Source organism: Ambystoma mexicanum, chromosome 7q (assembly GCF_040938575.1).
Source record: "Ambystoma mexicanum isolate Mex_15411 chromosome 7q, UKY_AmexF1_1, whole genome shotgun sequence".
In the NCBI taxonomy this organism is placed as follows: Eukaryota; Metazoa; Chordata; class Amphibia; order Caudata; family Ambystomatidae; genus Ambystoma; species Ambystoma mexicanum.
Window position 1 is genome coordinate 720,788,200 of NC_090941.1, and position 13,390 is coordinate 720,801,589.

The following is a 13,390-nucleotide window of genomic DNA, read 5'->3' on the forward strand; positions in this document are numbered from 1 at the left end:
CAGATTTTCCCAGACGGAATATCTAGGGATGGTGCTCTCCGACCATGCCCCCCTCTGGTTACGTCATTACAGTTAGGGCGAATTTGCCCAGTGATACCGACTTGGAAGCTGGGGGTAGAACTGCTAAAGGATAGGGCATTCAACAACTCTGAAGGAAGAGATTGTCTCTTTCCTGGGGAATAATGTGAGCTCAGTAGACAAAGTGAATGTCGTATGGGAAACCCTTAAGGTAACAGTAAGAGGGCCATGCATATCTAAGATGGTGGGAATTAGGAAAACACTATCTCAAAAACTAAAAGATTCAGAGAGAATAATTAGGGCTCTAGAGATCGACTTGGGGATGGGAAAGGAGGTGGGTCATGATCTGGCAAACGCCATTACAACTCAAAACTCACACCAAGAAGCCCCGTCTAAATTCGACAGGAACCGTTACACCAAAAGAATACATGGCGAAGGCGACAAAGTAGGTCGGCTACTACCGTGGCTGATCCGAAAAGAACACCCGAGAGGAGCAATCGCGCAAATGTATGGTAGTAAGGGATCCAGAGTAGCCACACAACAGATCTTACAGGGTTTTCCAAGAATATTATATGTCAGTGTAGTCGAGCGAGGGAACATACTCGAAGAGGAGACCTCAGACCTTTTAGAAATAGCACACATGCCTAGACTGACAGAACCCCAGAGGGAGATGCTAGATATGCCCATAGAGGTTGAGGAAATCGAGTCGGCATTAAAGACAATGCAGAAAGGTACATCTCCGGGTAGAGACGCCCCCCGGTTGAATACTATTTTGGAATTGTGCTGACATATTGCTCCCAGTATTAAAGAAGGTCTACAAGGAGGCCTTCACTCAGGGTATTCTTCCCGAGTTGATGAGAAAGGCACTGATCACAGTTATCCTGAAACCCTGAAAGGACCGTAGCCACTGTGGATCATACAGACCCATATCGCTTCTGAACGTTGATAAGAAAATATTAGGGAAGGTAATAGCACTGAGACTGGAGTGAAGCGTCCTCAATATTGTACACCTGCACCAATGTGGCTTTATAGGGGGCCGGAATATCTCCATGAACATCAGGTGGCTACATTTTATAATGGAACATGTCCGACATTTGGAGGAGGAAACGGCCTTGGTGGCTTTAGACGCCGCGAAGGCCTTTGACTCCGTGGAGTGGAAGTGGCAATTTAAAGTCTTAAGAGGGATAGTGATGGGACCCAAATACTGCAGTGGATTCAGTTACTGTACACATATCCTTAGGCAATGGTTAAAACTGGCGATTGGAGATCTGGGAAATGGACACTAGAAAGGGGCACCCGTCAAGGATGCCTGCCATCACCAATACTGTTTGCACTAGAACCTCTGGCAGGATACTTTAGACACTATATACAGGAGACCGGGATCATAATCGGAGATATAAACACAATATATATCAGTATACGCAGATAATGCTTTAGTATATGTGAGCAATCCCAGGGTGAATGTCCCAGTAATATACTAGCCAACTTTAGGAGGTTATCGGGCTACAGTGTGAATAAGGAAAAATCCCTGGTGTTCCCGCTAGGATCACTGCACACACAGCCTGTAGATTCACTCACGCAATGGGGAAATTCAATGGGAAATGTAGTCCTTCCGCTACTTGGGAATCACAATTTTCCACGAATTGGTGGAGACCTTTGGGTTTTAACACTGGGAGGGCACTGTCCAACATAGGGGACTCCTCTGCCGCTCTCTCCGATGGGGAGGATAGCCCTGCGCAAAATGGTTTTTCTACCCAGGTTGCTTTATTATTTTATTAATATCCCGCATAAGAACAAGAAAATATTCTTTCAAATGCTGGATACCAACATGGGGAACTACTCTGGGGTTTGCACAGAAGAATGTGGCATTAACCACTCTGCGGAGGTCATACATAGAAGGGGGACTTACCTTGCCAGATTTGGAGGTCTATTATGCAGCAGCCTAGCTACAAGCAGTTTCCAACTCGGTAGACGCACCGGACGGGGACTTGAAACGTCTGTTAGGGAATTTCCCACCACATAGGAAAGGGATCCAACTATTGTGGGACACGATCGCAGGTATGGGAAAGAGTGAGATTTACACAGTACCAAGACAAATTTGGAAACATCAGGGAATTACAGAAACCCCACCCGTATAACCCAGACTTACCATTGAGCTTTGACCCTGTACTAAGGGGAATATGGACTAACTTAAATTGGTCCGATTACGGCGTAAAGGGTGCACAAAACTGGGGGGATCTCTATGAAGAAGGGAAACTGCTGCCATTCCAAGAATGGCACCAATGGTAAAATATGCCAAAGGGGCCTTCTTCAGTTACGCCCGAATCGTGAAAAGAATAGCTACCCTGTGGGAGGGGAGACTTCATGAGAGCCAGAACATAGCTCCCTTATGCACCAGATGCTAAATGCTAAACACAGCAGAGGACTAATCTCTCGCCTGTATCTGCAGATGGAGGAACAAAACCCGGAATTAGCCGTTAAGGACAAATGGGAATGTGATGTTGGAAGAGATACCCGAAGGACAGTGGGCAAAGAGATGGGAACAAACTCGCAAGGTGGCTAGAAATGCCAGGTTCAGGCTCATACATTACATTTTCATCCATAGAGTACATATAAATATATAAGACACCATCCAGACTCCACATCATTAACCCACAACACACACATACCTGCCCTAGATGTAAGGAGGCCTCAGCTGGCTTTTGGCATATGATTTGGGATTGCCCTAAAATCAGAATATTTTGGGAGGAAGTAATGAGCAAAACCAACTCCTGGTCCCATAGCGAATACACTTGCACACCTGAAACATGTTTGTGGGGGATACTACCCAGTGGAAAGAGAACTAAGACCAAAAGGAAAATAGTGGCTTTCCTGCTCATATAAGCTAAACGCAGGATTGCGATCTCATGGAAAAACCTGGGCCCCCCCCACCTCCCCAATCGACTCAAGTTATGGTTGAAAGATGCACATCGCTGGGGGATGGCAGAGATGGAGTTACTCACAAATCAGACCGCAACAGATGCGGGGGAATGGATTGGGGACAAATGCTGAATGTACCAAGGAATACTCCTCACTTACGCCCACCATGATGGGATACTTAGGGGAATGGACCTGCCGAGAACCAGATACTAGTCCCCACTAAAAACTGGGCTAGATACAGAGGCATTGATCTGTATTACTGCTATTGATTAAACTGCATGCACCTGTGGAGTAAACAAGCGCAAAGTCTTATAGTCACACACCTTGGATTTGAACATTTAAAGTGCATGTTGAATAATTTAGTACCAAAGTAAAGACGTTGTGATATTGTATGCATTTGCTGGAATTGTAATGGTAATTGATGCCATCACTACTAATTCCCAGCCTAATGGCCAAAAGAAGGGTTGCACACATCTAAAAAGGAGCACCCAATGGTAAAGCTGCACTAGATTTTTAAATAGAAAAGACATTTTTAGTTTTTGAGATATTACAAAGGTAGGGCGGGCCAAGGGACAGCGAACATACTTGCAGTCCAACACAGGATTCGAGCAACAGGAAAAGAGGGCAATGAGCTTTATCCCTCACTCATATTGTGTGTTTGTCCTATTATTAATTCTGTTTCCCCTCTCACTTTCTTTGTTGCCCTATCATGTAGCTCATTGCCCTCTTTTCCTGTTGCTCGAATCCTGTGTTGGACTGCAAGTATGTTCGCTGTCTCTTGGCCCGCCCTACCTTTGTAATATCCCAAAAACTAAAAATGTCTTTTCTATTTAAAAATCTAGTGCAGCTTTACCATTGGGTGCTCCTTTTTAGATGTGTGCAACCCTTCTTTTGGCCATTAGGCTGGGAATTATAGAGTTAGAGGTTTGTCTAACCAGATACAGCACTTGCTTGAATGCAGATTCTTTACCAACACTGTATGCCAATACAAGTATAAGAGCCCATATGAGCTGTGTGTTACGAGCCATTACAAGTATAGCAGCCCAAATGAGATGGGTCTGTTCTGAGCCATCACAGGTATAGCAGCCCTGATGATTTGTGTGCTCTGAGCGATTACATTTATATCGGTCCTGAAGAGTTGTATTCTGAGCAATCACAAATATAGCAGCCCGGAGAAGTTGTGTGTTATGAGCCATTACAAGTAGAGCATCCCGGATGAAATGTGTGTGTTCTGAATCACTGAAGATTTAGTAGTCCTTTTATGGAAAATCGATTTTATCTGCCCATCAGTTCATACAATGTAACCCAAACTATACAATATATAACCTGCCATACCAATGTAACTTGCAACGAAACCTGCTATTATAATGTAAACGACTAGAGGCCATTTATGATAGTTGAATGTTTTAGGCCTCACTGCAAAATACATATTCCGCACACAATGCACAATAGGCTGCTTGCTTTAACTAAACGAGGGACGTTCATGGCTTGACCTTTATACAGAATTCATACGTGTTTAGATAAGTACATTAGATCACCCCAGATGTGGCAAAATTCTTCTGACTTTGACCGAGAATTACAGTAAACTGCAGAAGCTAATGTATTAAAGGGGCTCGCAACCCTTTTGTAAAGAAAAGAAGCTCGTGGTTTCACCGTTGAACTTTATACAGAGAACCACATTTGCACTGTTTTTCTTTTAAATTCTCCGACATGAGCTCATGATGTCTGCTGACGCGAATGCACCATGAAAAATATATATTGCCCTGGCATGTAGGATCATTTTGCAGAGTTGACGGAGAGATGATTAATCAATCACGAGATGCCTAGGGCCACAAGGCACGTAATTTCTGAAGTCTGAGATAATGTCTGATATTTGCCTACATAACCTTGAACATTCTGTATTGAATTTGTCAGTCAGTAGGCTACGATGGCTCTGTCATTGTGGTTTGGCTGTCCCCACTCAAGTGTGAATAAATGTGCCGCAAGGCAAGCTTGTGTGAACCTCTGTGTTGGAGTCTGTAATATCTGATATAACCGTGATTATTATTTCCAGACGGGGCGAATCCAATATTAGAACACCCTAGTGGTGTTTCCAGGAAGCTGATTGGTCAATCTGCGGGCTATTTGCACTGGTATAGCCCGCAGATTGATTACAGCCCGTAAATCAGGTTACATTAATTTACCTGAGTACTCAAGGCTGTCGGCGGGCGGGGAAGCCTGCAGAAGTGGACGCATTGGTAGGCTGTCTCATTTCGGAACGGAAAGAGTTGAACTTTCCATTCCGAAATGCACTTTGCAAAACAAAACGTGTCCGGCAATGGAAAGGGAACAAGAAAACGAAAGCAAAGGCAACGCTTTCGGTTGTAGTTTAGATAGTAAAGCCTTTGGAATAGTGAAAAAGAAGCAGACATGAGCAGCACTGTGTAGCGTTTAACATGTGGAAAGCTTTGTGTTTGACAAGAAAATTAAAAGGAATTTTGTACACACACCTCGGAACGTTTAATGGAGCATGGAAATGACAATATAAAAGAAAGGCACAGAAAGGTAAGTGAATTGCCTGTTTATTGAATGCATAATATAATAATAACGTATGTGCAGAGGCAGCTTACAAATGTATAGTAACTGCATGTTTGTGTAGAGTAATTGGAACCTTACATTTGTGTAGTGGGGTGGAGGGGGAGCACACCTGAATTAAACTTAATTAAAAGAGGGGGCAGGCATACACACACCTGATTTCACTTTAGTTGCATACTCCTCCCACCCTAGCACCTTCCACCACATTATAAAAAAAAAAAATATATGTTTAATTGAGGTAAAAAAAAAAATGTCTGCAACATTTACCATTTTGCAATTTTGTGTACCTCAATTAAACATTTCTAATTTATTCAACTTTAAACAGTGAGGGTGTTCTAATAGCTTTATAGACCTACAGCTCGGGCTGTACCAAACATTATGGTCCCTCATACCTCGTTAAAGGCCCGGTCTTCAGGTTCCCATAACGCCCGGTACGGCTCTCATTTCAGGTCTATAAAGCTATAATAAAGCATTGTAAATGTCTTTGTTTACAACAAGTCGAACTGTGTTGCAATTGAATGTTACCTGTATCTTAAATGCATATCTCGTTTGCAGACTCGACTCATTAAACTCACCTATTAACAGGATTTGAACTAACACGTTACACAATAATCTCTGCAGCAGGGTTATTGACCCACTGAGCTGCCTTTCCCAACAGGCTGTTGACACTGAAAGGCACATAAGGTTAGGGCACTGGCAGTTTCATGTGAGGCTTGCATGACATTAAGGGCTTTGCAAAAGCTCTAAGCCTGTTTGGACTATCCTACATTAGTCAAGAGATTCATAATGAGGCTTTGAAATGTGCTAGATTTTTGGCAGTGGGACTCAGTAATCAGACATGGGAGAAGCAGAAGTTTTGAAAGGCACAAGACTGAGTAGAAGGGATTGAAGTATATGACAGCAGCGCCATCTTCTCACACTGTCGGAGGTTGGTGGGGAGAGCTGAGACACTGCTCTTGCTCTGTACATTAGCACATAGCAGAAACTGCCAACACATGCCAGTGCTTTCTTAACAGTAGCTCTGTTAAGAAATTCAGGTACTCTCCCAAAAAATAGCAGTCCTGCTAAGGAATGTGGGCATGATGCAATCAGCCCTGCTGTGAATATTTGCATTGTGCTATGACATGCATACCGTATAGCAGCTCCGTTGATAAATTAGGCTACTTTGCCTGAATATATATAGCAGTCCTGTTGAGGAGGTACAGGTAAAATCTGTGCCACTGAAAATATATACAGCACAGCACAGCTTCTACCTGTATCCATTATACCCGCTTGCGGTGGGTGGTCAGAAAGGGAGTTAAAGTTCAGACCACATGCCAGTGCAATTGGTGTGCTGTGATGAAGTATGAAATGCCCATGATGCTGCAACTGCGCTGCCTCTATTAAAGCCAATTAAGCAGTAATGCAGCCCTTGTTTAAGACCATTTTCATTTTACACACCACTACCTGTGTCCTAAGTAAAAAAGGATGTTCATGATTCAGGATGCTTTAATAACACTAAACCGGCGTCATCACGTGGTGAGAGGAGGTTCTCAGCCCCCCTCTCACACTGTGGCTTAACTTTGAGGTAAGGAGGACAAAGGACTTGCTAGGGGAGGTTTGTGTGGGGGAGCCGGGCCCTGCTTTTCATGCAAATGTCGTGGGTGCAAGTGTCGGATGATAATATTTCTCCTGCCTGTCCGGGTGGGAGAAATATTATTCTCAGCCACTTGCTCACACCCAGCACCCACCATAATAACGCAGCCTGCTGCTCGTAGAAGAGGCCTCTTCTATGCGCCGCATGCTGCGTTATTACGGCGGGAGCTGGATGTTAGAGAGCAGCTCCAACACCCAGCACCAGGGGAGCAGACTTATGAATTTCCCGGGAGGGCCCCCAAATACAGTAGTCGCCAAATTGGTGCAACGGTGCTTGGGGGGCGTGTGGAGGCGCGCGCAGCGCAGAACAGTGGTAAAAATTGACCAGTATGTACTGCATATACTAAAGTCAAGTAAGAAGGAGATTTAAGCCCAAAATGCAGGCAGTTGAACAAAATCCCTTTTATATTACTCAGAAAGTATTATCTTGATAGAATCATTAACAGAGGAGAGCATTAGAGACCAGGACTCATCCCAGTTGCTTCTTTCAAGGAACTGTGTCGATTACTAAAGTAAATAGTCGATTTACAAGCTGCCGCTAGCCAGGGTGTCACCAGTGAGCTCCATGATTTATTGGGGTGCTGCCATAAGTAGCCTGTGTAAGTGGTACACAAGGAAGACTAGAAAGGGCCACATTGACAAGATTTCTGTGCGTAAAAAGGCCTGACGCACCTTTTTTGGAGGGCTGGGTCCATTACATAATTCAATCGCGATTGTGAAAACACTTATTGTGGAAATAGAGGGCAAGTCAGTTTCATATCTGTAAAACTCGTGGCCAGAGAGGTGGGCCTGTCATCAATTAAATCCTTCCAGACTGCATATGCCAGGAGCAGCCTGTGAGGTAAATCAGACGCGGAGTGGAAGCCCGGTGAAGGTGCAAGTCCCAGGTCACTCAATTTAGTGGCCCGAGTGAAGGAAGCTCCAGGCTGCCCAGCAGAGCAGCCTGGGTGAAGACGCGGCCCAACCCCTGAGTTCTGCAGTGCATTGCTGAGGGGGCAGGCTAGGAGGCAGTGGGCTGCAGCAGGGAGCGTGGTGGCATCCCCAATAGAAATGGGTATGGCACCTTAATCTGAAATGGCGCCAGGCCACAGCAGTGACACCGGGGGCTGGGGGCCCCAGACGAAGAGGTGTTGAAAAGAAAGAATATGAAATATACAGTTGGAGCGAGGTAGTGATGTCGGGCAGAGCCCCATGCGTGCAGGGTGCCAGCCAGGACAATTTATGAGACACAGGCAGAATGTGGCCACACTTGCAGGGTAAATGGCAAGTAGGGGGGAGTTTGGTAATTAGGGGGAATGTTAAGTGGGGTAACTTAAGTAGGACTAGGAAATTATATAGATGTCCATTAGTTTAAAAAGGGGGAAGGGAGGAGGTACCCTGGCGTGAGGCAGTGGAATAGGTTGGTGGCCTGCCCGAGGGTACCGTGCCAATGGGAGCCCCCACCCCCAGAGGCCATGCTCTGACCTCGTACTCCTTGTGGGTGGTTAGTTGCGGCAAGCTCATCATAAGGTTACCCGAGACCCCTCCAAGGAAGGGTGAACGGACATATCTGGTCCCCGCTTAGGTGGAACTCTAGCCAGGGGAATCCTAGGGAAAAGTTTAAGATTTGTAGGTGTTTCATAAAAAGAGGGGTCCCCTTTGGGATCTCTATTAAATAAATGGACTCTGCTGTTTATGTCCATTAGTCATCAAAGAACTCCGGGTGTAACCCATATCCTGTAACAAGTTATTTTATTTAGCAGGTGCAGCGCTACTCCCTACCCAGCGGGCTGAGCAGTGGGGGAGGCGGTATCCAGGTGAACTGTCTCTGCTCCAGGGAACTGAAGAGTAGACCCTTGCACGGATCAGGGCCGGGAAACAGGGGCTTCATTTATTTTTGGTAGAATGTCATTTTCTTCACATCATACATTAAGCTTGCATTTGTCAAACATTGAAATACAAACATGTAACCTTTTCACACATTACCTTTTTCAGGGCTCCAGTTGAGGTTACACGTGGGTGGGCGGCACCCTCTCCCTTTTTTACAGATGGCGGATGCCGCCACCTCAGGGTATTTTAAAGGCTTTGTGTAAGACAAGACACTGTCTTTTTCGAAATTATGAATTTAAGCAGGAACTGAGAATCCATTACTGGCCTGACCTCTTCTGCAAAGACAATATAGACTCTGCATCCGGTCGAAGAAAAGAGTCAATTTTCAAGCCTGCATCTCCGCAGCTCCAAACAACGCAGCCAAACTTTTTTTAAGTCTGTAAGGAACTGGCCAATTCCACTGCAGCCTCTTCCTCTACCGCACCCACCAAGGCCCTTTGCTCGGCTCTGGCTGCACACTTCACTGCCAAAACACAGGACATCCTCTTATCTCTCTCCGACGCACCCACTCATGCACAATCATCTCATGGGCCCTCCTCAGCCAACCCCATCACTCCCCTTCTCTCCTCCCTCTACCTTGTCACACCCGAGGAGGTCTCCAGACAAGTCTGGTCTATGAAAGCTTCTTCCAAACAGGTGGACCCTTGCCCCTCCTAAACCATTAAGGACAACATTGACTCACTAGCTGCAGCCTTGGCAGACCTCTGCAACCTCTCCTTTGCCACTGGAATTTCCCCACTTCTCTCGTGCACTCTTGTGCACCCTCTGCTCAAAAACCCTTTGCCGACCCTACTATTCCAGCTAACTACCGCCCGATCCCAATCACTCCTTTCCTGGGCAAACTCCAGCAGAAGTGGGCCATCTCTCAGCTTACCCTCCACACTGAATCTGTTGGTTGCCTCCATGACCATCGGTCTGGCTTTAGAGCATCCAGAGGCACAGAAACTGCTCTTCTGAACACCTGTTCTCGAACCTTGACTTTAACTCTTGCTCGGTCCTCATTCTTTTTGACCTCTCCTCTGCTTTCGATACAGTGAACAACATTTTGATCTCCCGACGCCATGAGACCCTGGGAATAAATGATCAAGCCCTGGCGTCGCTATCATCCTTTCTTTCTGACCATCCTTCCCAGGTAGAACTCAGTTCTGTTCTCTCCACTATCACTCTCTACTTGTGTTGTCTCCTAGGGATCTAACCTATACCCCTAGTTTTTCCAATGTCTACATGGCTCATTTGGCCCACATTATCTCTGCCTTCACCTCCAACTTTCAGTGTTATGCAGATGACACAGCTCTCTTTCAGGCTACCCTCAGCCTCTTCCTCGCTCATCCCCGACTATGTGCAATTCAGTCCTGGTGTGCAGCTAATGATCTCTGCCTTAATGCCAGTAAGATAGAGCTCGTCCTCAATGGGACCCCTGCTCCCGTTTTTCCCACTTTCACTCCGACGACCACACTCACCCACTAGTGAGGCAAAAAACCTGGAGGTCATCTTCGACTCTACTCTCTCCTTCTCTTCCCACATCTCGACATGTCCAAAAGTCCCACTACCAGCTTCACCTCCTCAGGGGTATTCTACCTTTTCTCACCTCTCCCCCCCGAGGCTCACCATCGCTAGAATCCTGGTTCTCTCCAGACTGCACTACTGCAACAGTCTCTCTCTCAATCTTCCTACCTCCACAACAGAACCGCAAGACCTATCCTGCATCTCTATAGCACTGAAATCCCCTCCACTGGCACTCTGTGGCTGCGAGGATCAAGTTCAAGTCCCTTGGCATAGTCCACAAGGTTTTCTGAGGCCTGGGCCGCTACCATCTACAATGCTCTCTTCCTAAATAACTCTCCTTCCAGGGCGTCCGCTCGGCCTCCTCCAAACCAAGATTTGGGAGTAGACCCTTACCCTCTGCAGGTGCCTCCCCCGGAAAAGCCTAGCTGCCTCTCTGTCTTGAGCCTGACCTCAGGTTCAAGAAAAATCCTCAAGACTCTACTTCTCTTCCTCTCTCCCTATCCCTTGCTAACTTCCTTCCTCCCCTTTAATGCTTCCCTGCTTTGTTCTCATCCCCAACCTGCTCAGTCAGCTGACTGGTCGCCTGGTGCACCTCTAGTGCCTCAGAGTGCCCCCCCATAACCACCGCCAGTCCAGCACTTACCTCCAGGTCTAACTCCTGGCCTTACTCAGCCTTGCAGTACTGCACTTGGAATACGTTCCATGAGAGTGGCAGCCAGCCTTTGTCCCCACCCTCGCACTTATATGAACTTGCTGCACTTGGCTAAGTGTGTTTGTCTGTAATGTACTCCTCTTACCTCCCTGGCTGGCTCCGCTCCCACAGGTCGACCAACCTTTTTGTCTTGTTCCCCCCACCCCCATGCTAGTTATTGCTGTTAGATCTTCAGCACCTTCAAGGCATAAGGATGGCCGATATCCCCTTGTTCCCTTCCTGTCATGAAGCACTAAAAACGTATGTATAAGCGCTTTACAAATAATCAATTACAATTCATACCACGATGGCCAGGTTCACAGGTCAGGCACTACACCATATAACCTGGTGAAAAATAAACAGCTAAAAAGGTGAAATGTCACATTTCGGGTCTGGGACTGCAACCTCCAGGGAGAACATTGGCATTCATTCTTGGGATTTAAAAAGTGCACACACCTATTAGTAAAAAGTATCCTCTGTTGGTTTTTTGTGTTCGTTGATGTTATGAAAGTCAAATGCCCATTTGCCCTGTCCAGTTTTTATGGTTACGGAAAGCCAATTGAATAAAATTAGTAAATTTCTACTTGAGATGCAAGTTTCTGGTGGCGTTATATCCCATCGCTTATGTTACTGAGTCACCAAACAACCCCCACCCAACCCACCCCACATGGGCGTAATTTTATGGGGGTGGGGGACAAGCACCACTCATTTGGCATGGGCCCCTTTGATTTACATATCTTTACCCCCCCCCCCCCCCAACATTTTCAGCAAAGTTACAATACTGTCCCCCACTTTTAAGAGCCTTTAAGTCTTGAGCTTGCAAGTACTAGACGAGCAGGACTAGTAGTAATTAAGATTAGAGATAAGTAACGGGGCAGATCACTGAAACCAAGGCAGGCCATCGCCCTCTTGTACTCGTTGAATCACCCACACACCTTCATCCCACTAAGCTCTGCAACTTTAGTATCCCCCCCAGTAACACTGGCTCCACACGCCCTAGTCTGGCCACTATAACGACCAGGCTGTACATAAATCATCATGGTCTTGTACAAACAACCGTGTCCTCACCCAGCAGACTGTCAATTGGCAAATATAGCGAACTCCAATATAACACTCACATCCTCAGTCTTGTAATCGATGATCTGCTCCACCTCATACACATCCTCCTCTTCATCATCATCATCATCATCGCTGTCACCGTCTTCCTCCCCCTCGGCCTCAATGGACTCGGATTTGGCTGGCGCCTCATTTTCTTTGGGTGCCGGCTCCTTGCCTGCTTTCTCCTCGCCTTCAGGTACAACTAGCACCACAGCTGTTTCTTCCACTGGCTCCACAGTAGCACCTGCCCCATCTCCATCTCGAGCCGCCGCCATCCTTGAACAGTTTGATTACCGATGGAAATCCCTTCAACCAATCACATGGCGGAAGAAAACTAGGCAACGCTACCACGTGAGGAAAGGTTAGTACGTTTTGAGAGAGAAGATTGGCAGATCACACTGTCCAATCGCCTAACAGCGTACAGGGGGTTGGGCACTCACATAATGTGTACACAGGCGCCATCTTTCATGTAATGTTTCCTGTAAGGAATGGGTTGGTGTTAGTGGGCATAGAAAGTGGACTCGTAAAAACCAGGGCACTTTCTTCTATTCCACTAGACTGCTAATGTGTTCTTTTTGTGGTGACAATCATAAGTATCAGAGGGATGGGGGCTAGTCAAACATCTTTTTCAGCCTGCAAACATGTTCTAAACATCTGAACGCATTTCAATTCACTGTGTTTAAAAAATATATATATATATAGTTTTCACCGTGCATTGATAGGTGTTATTCACTACGCAGCATTTCTGCCTAGCCGAGTAGACAGGACTGTGCCACTGCATCATCAGGCTCCCTTATGCATCAGAAATAAAACAAGACACGAAGCCTCTCCAGTCAAAGAGAGTCTCATTAGAAATCGGACGGTAGTATGGTAAAAACATATGGTATTTTAAACACCAGTTGTTGAAGAACCACATGATCATGAGTTTGATTACATGACCCGGTTACTTACCGGTAATCCTCATTACTCATAGTTCTACTCTTCCTCGTTACAGTACGTGTGAGGTTCCCAACCTCAATCTCAGGAATCCATTCCATCTTTTAATTTACATCCATTCAGTAGACTGGAATGGCTATTCTA

The 13,390-nt window shown here is 46.0% G+C and overlaps 1 protein-coding gene across 3 annotated transcripts in view; it reads right to left on the reverse strand.

Moving 5' to 3' along the window:
* The window catches only part of MPHOSPH8 (M-phase phosphoprotein 8), a 620,343-nt gene extending 607,591 nt beyond the window's left edge, over window positions 1–12,752 (reverse strand). For all 3 annotated transcript variants that reach the window (XM_069639105.1, XM_069639103.1, XM_069639104.1), the window contains exon 1: window positions 12,331–12,752. In XM_069639105.1, the coding sequence (XP_069495206.1) occupies window positions 12,331–12,585 (255 nt within the window). In that variant the 5' untranslated portion in view covers window positions 12,586–12,752. The remainder of the gene's footprint in view (window positions 1–12,330) is intronic.
* Window positions 12,753–13,390: the final 638 nt, after the last annotated feature.